Here is an 11,865-nt window from a genome sequence, read left to right as displayed (position 1 = left end):
ATTAAAAAAAAAGAAAAAAAAAAAGAATCCTAAGCCATAATTTTGACTTTTTATCTCATAATTATGACTTTTTATTTCATAGTTTCAACTTTTTATCTCATAATTCTGTCTTTTTATCATAGTTTTGGCTTTTATCTCATGATTTTGACTTTTTTTAGCGTATAATCATGACTTTTAAACTAATAACGTCAACTTCTTATCTCACAATTTCAACTTTTTATCTCATTGTTATGACTTTTAGGATTTTTTTTTTTTTTTTTACTTTCACATTTTTGTCTTTTATTTTGCAGAAATGAGCTTCCGTACATGGTGGTTAGTGATTACATGAGTGCAGTGAATATGTCTCAAGTGATTACAGTATAAAGATGCCTGTGTCTAGAAGTTCCAGTCTCTGGTATATCAGTATTCCTGGCTCCCTTTACACCATAAATACAAAAGAACACTCAGAACAACTCAAAGATAACGTTATTGAAATTTATAAGTCGGGATGGATATAAAAAATGTCCATACTCCAGAGTTCAGTTAAGTCCATCATTAAGAATGGAAGGAATATGGCACATACGTAAATCTGCCTAGATCAGGCTGTCCACACAAACTGAGTGACCGTGCAAGAAGGAGACTAATGAGAGAGGCCACCAAGACACTTATGACTACTCTGAAGGAGTTACAAGCTTGAGCAGCTGAGATGGGGACTCAGAGACTCTGCATACAACTGTTGTACTGGTTCTTCACCAGTCAAAGCTTTATGAGAAGGTGGCAAAGAGAAAGCCACTGTTGAAGAAAACTCTGATTAAATCTCAAGTTCTCGAGTTCACCAAAGGTCCATGGTCAAGTGGAACCAAGTTCTTTGGTCTGATGAAACCAAAATAGCTTTACATCTAAAATGTGTAGCTGTATATTTTACTGTGCAGAACTGGGTTGGAAAGTTTTTCAATTTTACTGTCAGCAAGTTAGAAAATTAGCATAATTACCAACATCTACAAATATTACATTTTGATTTCAGAGATTTGATTGAACTCACCCTTTTTTGATCTTTGAGTCGGTTATATTCATCTGCCACACCCTAAAAATGGAAAAAAAATTCTCTCATTTACTCATGTTGACCTTAAGAATACAAATAAAGGAGAATTATGGAAATAAAACACATTGAAATTAAGCTTTGTTCACGCATTGTTTTTGGTGGCAGCCACACTGGCTCACACTCAGCTATTTGATTTAATTAAAAGGCACAGCTATGACTCAATATTCTCCTGGCAAGCTGCTCTGAATTTTTCCACTCTGTGCTCTACCCTCCTGTTTTTTTTGTTTGTTTGTTTTGCTTCTCTCTACCTGGTACTTCATGGAGCTGCTGTCCAACATGTCGAGCTCTCGACTCAGCTTGTGCATCTGGTCGCTGATGTCATCCATTTGGGCGCAAAGGCTTTTGTAGCGGGCCAGATCCGAGTCAAACTCCTTCTTGTACTGACGCCTCTGCTCGTCTGATGTTATCTCTGGATACAGCCTGAAGAGAGACATCAAGTAAAAGGCATGAAATTATTCATCTTAAACCATTATTGAGGAAGCAGCTTAAGGGATGAGCTTTTAGGTCGGTATCAAATCAAATCAAATAATTAAAAGTGCTGGCTCCAAGACAGCAATGATGCAGGCCAGTATCTGTGGTGCTTCAGCATTTTCTTTTGCACTCATATTACTAAGGTTTTCAGGGCAGTGTAGATTTTCTGAATTAATGATGTTATTTATCAGTTATGCCTAATGCAGTATGCATGCTGAAAATTACTGCCTTTAAAGTAATTCTTCCTGTTGGACAGGCTATATCATATTTTGGGTATTTTTCTAAACTGACAGCTGACTATTGCAGTTTTTCTATTTGCTTCAAACTGCTGATGGCAAACAGTTATGTTGATATGAAACAACTTGGAAATTCAGCATTTTCTCTTATAAACTAAAAGACAGATGGAAAGTAATTTTCTGTTACTTTACAGGGAGTAAAAGCATCTTAGCATGCACTCACACCAGGCAATCTAATCACATTCGACCCCAAAGTCCAGTTTGTTTTAGTGCTCTGTGCCATTCTCTAGCATGGTACATGTCCTCAGCCCTGGCAGAGATGGAAGGAGTGTGCTTTTGCATGATACAATTGTTAATGCACAAGCACAGGTTTACAACGTGGATGCTGAGTTGTGGCTCACCTATATGCTTACTCACCCACTTCACAACTTGGTTAAGAGCGTTTTTGTTTTTAATAGGCAGGTTACAAAACAGCCAGTATACCAATTGTAAATATCAGTGGAAATATTCAGATCTATTCTGATATTTAACATTTTAAGATAGTATCTGCTGGTAGTGACATCATGCTGATAATATCTTGCATCCCTTAAGCTTTGTGTTGAATTCAGTTTTAATTTTCATCTCCATCTGTAACAGGAAGGGAAGGAGCTGATATGTTTGTGGGTTTACCAATATCCATTCACCCAGGCCGTTCTTGGGAAAGCAATATTCAAAGAAAAGGGTTTTTTTTTTCACACTTTACACAAATACCCACTCTGACTCAGCGCAGAAGAGATTAGAATTTGGAGGCTGTAGGTCAGAGGACTCAAGGATAAACTAAATCAATTTTGGTGGTACAAGGTTGAGACAGAAACAGACTCAACTGGCCTTTCATCTTGACCCACCACTATACTTTCACCGTCTGACATTTTACTGCCTGGCAGAGGCATTTAATCGTCTACTTTATATAACAAATAACAGGGTAGTACTGTAATACAACCTGTGTAGAAGTTTAAATAAATGTATCTTGCTTTGCACACATCATTTATTAAAAACAAAAATGCCAGGATTGCGGTGTGAACATGCCAACCTGTACAGGTGTTCAGTATGGTCCCGGTCCAGCTCATTCCCAGTGTCTCCTGTGGTGTAACCAGTCTCATATTGGGACTCCATCACATCCTGAGCAGCAGGCCTGTGCGCGGGATCCTCCTTCTGCTTCCTCTCTACATGACGAGGATGACGATGATGGTGATTTTTTCTGATGCTGTCGGTCTGGTCCGAGGAGCTGCTGGAGCAAACCATCACCTGGCTGTTCTGGTACAGAGGCTCTGCACCTCGACCGTTACTGTTGTCTGCTGAGAAACTGTCGTAAAGGAAGAAAAAGGAATCACATGATTGGTATTATATTTGACTTTTTTTAAAGGTCAAAATTCAAGAGCAAATGCCAAGTTTTCTCAAATGTTGTTTGAGAGGATCAAGTATTATGTAGCCCGAGTAAACCAAAAAAATCAGAATAATTTAAGTATGTCATGTTCCCACCAAGGTATTAAAAAAAGGATGAGCACTTCCTGGGTTTAAGCAAAGCAATGTGATTATCTTACTAGAAATGTGAATTGGAACAACTGCATACTATATATGGAGACGATTAAGTCAGCTGCATTACCCTTTTTGTTCAACTACCCATCAGCCACTACATTGTCATGGTTTATTTCACTCTAAATGGGACCATAATTAAAATAAATTAACATCAAGTTGAATTGAAAATTAATTATGTAATAATAATATTAAGATACAAAGAAACCACTGCCTGGTGGTGCTTAATAAAGTGTTGGGTAAATCTAAAAAGGCCACTCGTTTGCACTCTGTTAAATTTCTTAGGATAATCAAATATTCCAAAATTTTCAGTTTGGGAGCCATAACATTCAAAACAAATTTTATTGTCATCCAAAAGCTTTTGAGCTTATTTTTTAATTTGACCCTGAATCACAGCTAGGGCTGAATGATTTGGGAAAACAATCTAACTGCGTTTTTGGCCCCCAACAAGTTAACAAGTGCAATTAAATATGCAATTATTTTTTAAGCTCCTCATCTTGTGTATTTTCATCAAGCAAGAGCAATGAATCATTCGATAACCAAAACAATATTAGATAGATTAAAATAGGACTGAACAATTCCGGAAAAAAATCCAATTGTGATAATTGTGTCTCATATTGCAATTCTACATGAATTGTATTTAAGGTCACGATCATTTTTATTTAATTCTCATTTTGATTAAAACAAAAATATACAAAAATGAGGATAGTAGGCTTTTTTGTTAACTATTCTGAATAAAATGACATTTGAATGATTGCCTGATGTGTAGGGCATAACATCTCTGCTGCAAAAAAAATTTCAAACTGGTATTTTGACATGTTTCAGGTTAAATAAATATCGCACCTTGAAAACTACAGCAGGCTTTATTGCAGTTAAAATACTATAAAATGGGTAATAAATGGGTTCTAAAACAGTTATAACTAAACTGACATCTGTGTCTTATTTTCAATTTTATATATGGTTTTTTTTGGGAGCCCAAAAAACAAACAAACAAATTAGCAGATTTTATTTCATACAGGTGGTTTGTTATACAGAAAATGAGCAGGTAACTTGTGCCCACTTCATGTGTATTAAACCTAACACTAATTCCACAGCCAGGATACTAGTTTTTTTTAATGTAATTTTCTCCATACAACATTTTACTTCAGTGACAGATAAGATTTTCATTAAGCTTTCATAATACAGCAAAGAACTAACGAGGCTGCTCTGTTCTGTACACTACCCCAGTTCCAAAAAAGTTGTGGCACTGTGTAAAGTCTTAATGGAACAGAATGCAATGATTTGCAAATCTCATAACCCATATTTTATTCACAATAGAGCATAAATAACATATTGGATGTTGAAACAGAAACATTTTATCAGTTCATGAAAAATATTAGTACATTTTGAATTTGATAGCAACAACACATTTCTAAAAAGTAGGGATGGGGCCACAAAACGCTGGGACAGTGGTACTTATGAAAAACAGCTGGAGGAGCATTTTGTAACAAAGCTGGTCTATCGGCATCAGGTCAGTAATATGGTCGGGTATAGAAGTAGTATTTTGAAGAGGCAGAGTCTCTCAGAGGTTGCAGTTGTCTTCCAAAGCTCATTCAAAATGGACTCAGGCAAAATTATTAACTGTTTTTTTCCTTCGGCTTTCAAAGCTGCAATCGTTCCTCCACTTCCTAAAAACACATCTATAGACTCAAACTCTACAGATAATATCAGACTCAGTTCCAGACTTTCATTTCTCTGAAAAGTACTTGAAAAAGTAGTGGCCAATCAGCTGCTTGCATTTTTAAACAGCAGTGGCTTATTTGAATGCTCCAGTCTGGTTTAAGGGCCAACTACAGTACAGAGAGGGTTTACTTAAATAATAAATGACTTGATGAAGCCTGCTGATGCTGGAGAATCGTTAATTTTCATTCTTGCAGATTCATCTGCTGCATCAGACACTGCTGATCATCTAATTGCAACGTCTTAAACTGTGGGTTGGTTTTACTGGTCTAGCTTTCAAATGGTTTTATTCTTATTTAACTGGGAGGTCTTATAGTGTTGCCATTTAAAACTCATACTCTTCAAGTGTGAATTTTTCATGTGGGGTACCTCAAGGGCCAGTTCTGTGACCTTGCCAATATCCATTTCCACTTTTATGCAGACACTCAGCTTTATCTTTCTTTTAGCCATAACAACCCAGATCAAATTTCTTCACTTATACACTGTATCACAGATATATTATAAACTGAATATCCCACAACTTTCATCATTATTGGTCCAGACACTGCAAATGCCCATATAACCCAGCACTTGGTTCTCTACCATCAAACATTTCCCACAGTTACAAGAATCTTCAGGTTATTTTTGTTAATAATCTCAATTTGGATAAGTACAGCTCAGAAAACACTCAAAAATGAGTCACTTGTTTCCCAGAAATCCCCCTGAAACAATAATGCAGACCTTCATTTCATCCTGACGAGACTACTGTAATTCTCTGTACTCTGGCCTGTCAAAACATAATCTGCATAGATTACAGCTAGTCCAAAATGAAACCGCCAGACTCCTTAACAAACCAGGAAAAGAGACTACACCACTCCTATTTCAGCCTCCCCTCATTGGCCCTCAGTTACTTTTAGAATTTATTTTACATTTTAATTATCATTATTAAAGCATCTTCTGGTCTTTGCCCCACATACATCACTGATCTCCTCTCCCCTTATGACCCCGGTGGAACCCTGAGGTCCTAGCCCTAGAGTCTTTTTACTGTTTAACCATCAAGGCTGAGGACCAGGGCCTTTTCAGTCAGGGCCACCACTCTCTGGATCAATCTGCCTGAGATCAGACTGGGAAATTCCTCATCCTCTTTCAAATCTTTCTTAAAAATACCTTTTTATAAATGCACTTTCACTGTGTCTGAGTTTTAGCCCAATTTATTTCATTTTCTTGGTTTTTAACTAGGTTTTAGTTTTAACTGAGTTTTAACTTGGTCCAATTGGTTTTACCTGGGTTTTAACTTATTTTATCTATTCTGTGGGCCTGAGTTTTAATGTATTTTATTGTGTTTTAACCCATATCGTCTTGACTGATTGCTTTGGTAATTTAATTGATGTCCTGCTTCTCTAATTCCGTTGTCTTAATCCTACTGTATGTTTATTTCACACTCTCGTCAGCAGCCACTGACACTCACATGTTGCTTTTATAATTCCCCTCACTGTGGATGCTAACTGTCCTGTTGCCGTAGGAGACCACACTGTTCTCCGCCCTCAGCTCAGGTGCAGTCGCTCTCTCTGATACGACGACAGTTGGTGCCTGCTGAGTGCTGCGTGCATCTCCAACATGGTCCACCTGAAACAATAACAGAAGAGGTGAATCAGGATCCTATTGAATAATTTTTGTCTAACGATATGGCAGCAAAGGTTTGTAAGGTAAAACACAAAAATAAATACAAATTGTGTTCTTCCCTACAAAATTGATCAAAATCAGTCACATGAACAGTGTGCATGAGTAGATACCGGGAGGGTTTTCTGCACAGCACTCTGAGCTCTAAATGCTCCAATAAAGAGAGTTTTGTCTATGCCAGACATGTTCGCATGACAGACAAACATACACCCACACACAGGCACACAAGGCCTTAGCTACAATGTAACACACTGCATTAAAATTAATAACATTTGTACCACAAGCTTTAAAACTAGAGAGAAGAAGTCCCTTTTCTTTTTCTAGAATAATCAGTGTCTCACCTCAAATTCTTTCTTTTAGATAGTTAAAAAAAGACATGACACAAGAACAATTTCCTGTACTTTATCTGAAATTCAATGTATGTTATACCAAGAATAGTGAGACTGAGCATGCTAAGGAAAGATCGAGACAGAAGGGAAATCAGTGGAGCAAACATTTTTGGCTCTTGAATTTTTGTGATTTATCTGGTACATGCAGCAGAGCACTGCGGTTCTTTAGTTTATCAGAAGATAAAACAGCACAGTAAGCTTATCTAACAGGAAATGTCAACACCTGCAGTACAAAAAAATAATGTTACAACACCTTTAAACCACAGAACTGGAACGAGCAAAAAAGTAATTATGGCTTCACAATAATACGTAGAAGAAAACACTCAAAAGATAACCCACACTTAAAGCTGCATAATGTCTCATATAATCCTGTCATATTGTGTAATGCATTATTAATAACTCCTAGTCTTTGGCCTATTTCTGAGTCAGAGCAGCAGCACAGGATGAGGGTGATCCAGATGAAGATGTCTGGAAAAGCAGCCTATGAAACAGATATCATGACCAGGGAGTCTGAGGATGCTCTGTGGCTGTATATGGTTAAAATCCAGGAAAAGAACTGTAGGGACTCAAATATACTACAGCAGAACAACAGGGTCCGTGTAAATCTTTAGAGTGCATTATCCTGTGATGTTCAGTTCAGTCAGTATTTACAAGGCTGATTGATTTCACATGAATCTGTATGATTCAGATGTTTTTGATTTTATTCACCTTAAACTTTTTACACCACTTTAAAGTGGAGTTGGGATGTTTTGAATTCATTTTTTTGAGTTCAGTTTCTGTTGTGATTAATACAGTCAAGTTAATTACCACTTCTAAGTGGAATTGTAATATTTCAAATTCATTTATTGAATTAATTTGTTATTGTGACTACTGAATCTGTTTTCACCACCTCTAAGTGAAACTGAGGTTATTGGAGTTCACTTTTTGACTGCTCAGGTGTGTCAGCTGTTTTGACCACTTTAAAGTGGATTTTTTGATTCTCTGATCAAATTCAAACACTGCACTAAGTGAATATGTAACTTTATGTTTTTTGACAGATTATTAAAGTGAAACAGAGATAATACACCATTCTGAGTAGTAATGTGATTTTATGTTTTTTAAACAATGTTGGCTGTACTAAGTTAGATGGAATAAGTTTGAGGCATCTAGTAGTTATTCTGTTTACTTCAGCCATTGTTGTAAACAAAAACAATTGAGACTCTAAGATAAGTATGAGTATCGGGTTAGGACTCAGTATTGGTAGATATTCAATATTAAAAAATCAGATTGGGGGCCAAAAATGCTGATCAGGACAACCCTAAATATGTATATGTATTGCATTTCTCTTTTTAACCAGCAGAAGTTTCTGTCTGCTTTTAGCTTCTCTTGCTTGACATCAGCAGTTCAGGTAGAACTTATCAGTACTTTCTTTGTTACTTTATAAGCTCAAAATGTTTAAAAAAATCATACTTTTTCATACAGTAACTTTGGACTTTTTTAATTTACAACTGTAAAATATCCTGATAAAATTGTGTCATGTACCATGACATTTGTATGTTATTGTAAGTGAAGTGTATTGTGGCATCCCTAATTATAATAGTTTACAAAGTAATAAGTTCATTTCTGGACCCCAAAGTTATATCTCCGCACTGTTTTTCATGGTAAATTGGCCTTTAAATGATTAACCAATTATCAGTTTCCTCTTTGATTTTGGTAAAGTAGGATATGTAAATAAAAATCAATTGGACTTTTTTTTTTCAACCCGATATATGTACCAATCTAGTATAATGCAGGACTTGCTTCTAATATTTTTACCCCACATTTTTGCCCCAATTAACTCTCCTTTCTGAAAAATAAAAAAGTAGCAAAAACCACTAGGAAATGACTTCTTAGCCAGGAGTCTAATCTGCAGCAGTTCCTTCTCATCCTGAATCATTTAGCGCCACCACACTCTGTGGGATTCACACAGCAACACTGAGGCAAAGCTACCCTTTTTATACATTATACATGCCACATACATTATACATGCCTCCCTGCAAGGCAAGCGTCTTCACCACGACACAAGAGTGGCCCAGAATACAGCCCGCGTCTCCATGAAGCGTCTCGCTCAGCAGTGATGGGATGTATGTGGGCCAAGGCCTCCCAGGATTAACTCAATGTGTTTCCTCTCTCTCTATAATGAGACATAGTGATACATGCATAGTACACTGATACCCTAGTACATTAATCACTACTAAATACCACATAAGGCTGCTGCTGTGAAGTACAAACAGTCAGCTTTCACTTCTGTATCACACTTGAGCTTTGACATAGGCTTACAACCTATAAGATTACTTAAGAAAACATATAAGAATGCTGACTTTTCAGATCCTCGCATGAAGCATGATGGGATCCACAATCCAGTTGGGATCCAGTCAGTCACAGAGCTGGCATATAGAGACAAACAACTAGGCACACACACACACCTACAGGTGATTTAGAGCCATCACTTGAAGTAATGAGCATCTAAGGTGCTCAGGCACCAGGCCCATTTGGAGAGGTGGTCTTGGGTGTGATTCAAGTGGACTCTGGCACAGCACGCATGAGGTATGAACGCCTCGATATGTGACGGAAAGTTGTGTCTGCTATATGATAACATAAAAACAAAATGTCTTGCCCATACTCTGTAGTTTGTTCACATTTTCCTCAATGCACGGTGGAAATGATTAGAATCTCAACCCATTGGCCTGTTATGACTCATCTTACAGATGACAACAAGTTGTAGAGCAAGCAGAGTTGCAAGGGCAATAAAAGTCTCCCGTCTGAATGGTCATGTCCACACAGCACAGGTCAGCACATCACATCTGAGTCGCACATAGATGTATGTACAAATAGGGTTGTTGTTGATGTGTAAATAACTATTTAAAAAGTGCCGATTGTGGCAGGACAGACTTATTTGCTGACAAAAAATCAAACCTTCTTCGCTCAGGTCATGACCCAAGTGGTTACTATGGTAGCTTCTTCTTCTTTCTTCTCCTCTGTGGGTTTGCAAACCAGCTACATGCATACTACCAAGGAATAGAAGTAGACAAAAATATACACTGTTCACACCCATATCCATTTACAACCTCTCTTTTTCACATCAGTTATTAAGTCAAAAGAAATGATTAAGTATGTATTCTGTTAAGAAACATCCTGCAGCCACAAGGGGGGGCTAATCTTACAAAAAGAAAATGAAAATGCTAATGTAAAATATTAGAATAATGGCTAGTGCTTTCAATTAAATTGTGTGAGCCATAGCTATTAATCTCTGTAGTATAATGTTATCGTAGACAACAGCTATGCTTTGCAAACTGCGCAAGTGCACAACCAATGGCTTATCAAGCTCACTTTAATCTGCATGAATGCTGCAGGTTTAATGGACCTCAATGGATGAATTGAAAGTTCCACTTCTGCTCTAAATTTCTTTATATGACACCAAAATAAAAATCATTGTGTTCAGATCAAAATGTTTTGTGAATATTCATCTTTGCAACATAACAATACTAAAAATCAAACATTAGTAAAGCTACTTAAAGCTGATCTCATCTTTTCTATGTGTGAGTAATGTAGTTTGGCAGAAGATTCAGCCTTCTTTATTTTAAATTTGTAACATGCATTTTAAAATAATCTTTGGTGTGATAAAAAAAGCTATTACTGCTGTGTGTTGACACCTACCCCACTGCAGGAGGAGCCAGGCATAAAATAACGACAGAAATTATCAATCATCAAACTTGTGTTGTTGTTTTTATGTTGTTTCTTGGTCATACAGAGGTATAAGTATCTATTTAAGTCTGTTTCAAAACCAGAATCACTGAAACGTGTTGCAACTTGTTCCACATCTGTATGGTTCCTTAATAAAGATACGTTTTTAAGCAGAACTATAGCAGTAAGATGCAACTACTTCAACACACTTTGCTGACTTTACCTTCAATGGTATTTTCTGAGACACTTTGAGTCATAATCAAAGCCTTTGTCTTCAGTTGTTTCCCCCATCCTTAATATTTGTGTTTTGATTTTCAGCAGGAAGTTAACATGAAATAACACCTGTTCAAAGAAACTGAAACCTAAAACCTGTCTCTTAACTGTAAGATGACTTTCTCTAAAAGACTGCCGTACCCATTTCCTTTTTCAGGAAATCCTATAATGTTTATTGCTTCTCTGTTTTATAACATTCAGCCTGTGCAGCTTTATCACTAGTCTGGTTAATGATCAGCCAGAGTGAAACCTGGGAGTGCCAAAGATAAACAGCAGCAGGTAATGTGTTTTTGTCAAGACGAATGGTCATTAGTAAGACATGAGACACTTATAAATGTGTCATGTTGCCCAAGGGCTTGGAACATGTCTGGAACTTAAAAGCATTGTAGAAGCTTTGGATTTGAGTGCATAATGTAGTTTATATTGTTTTAACTCACTTAGTCCTTTCATCACTTTTTTACACTACAAAAACACCAAAATCATTCCCTTAAGTTTAGATGTTACAAGAAAATGAAACTTGGCCCCCATTCCTCACCCAATCTTGTACGTTCTGCCCCTCAGACAATCTGCTCCGTGGCTCGTCCCATAAGACATTGGCTTTGCCGTGTCGCCAAATCTTGCTGCGGGTCTTGTAGGCGTAGTAAGCAGAGAAGGACAGGGCTATGACCACCATCAAACCCAACACTAATGCCACGGCCTGAGAACAGAAAGTAAATGATAGAAAACAAAAGGCACACTGCGTAACAGAGCAGAATAATTTAAC

At 37.1% G+C, this 11,865-nt stretch overlaps 1 protein-coding gene across 1 annotated transcript in view; it reads right to left on the bottom strand.

The window, feature by feature from the left end:
* Positions 1 to 11,865, bottom strand: part of LOC121519702 — a 29,233-nt gene that overhangs the window by 1,420 nt on the left and 15,948 nt on the right. Inside the window, 5 exon segments of the mRNA XM_041802527.1 lie at positions 1,022 to 1,063; positions 1,330 to 1,501; positions 2,858 to 3,130; positions 6,527 to 6,684; positions 11,638 to 11,799. Coding sequence (XP_041658461.1) covers positions 1,022 to 1,063; positions 1,330 to 1,501; positions 2,858 to 3,130; positions 6,527 to 6,684; positions 11,638 to 11,799 — 807 coding nt within the window.

The sequence above is a fragment of the Cheilinus undulatus genome, linkage group 13 (assembly GCF_018320785.1).
Source record: "Cheilinus undulatus linkage group 13, ASM1832078v1, whole genome shotgun sequence".
In the NCBI taxonomy this organism is placed as follows: Eukaryota; Metazoa; Chordata; class Actinopteri; order Labriformes; family Labridae; genus Cheilinus; species Cheilinus undulatus.
The sequence above is the reverse complement of the archived record's forward strand: the minus strand, read 5'-3'. Positions and strand labels throughout refer to the sequence as shown.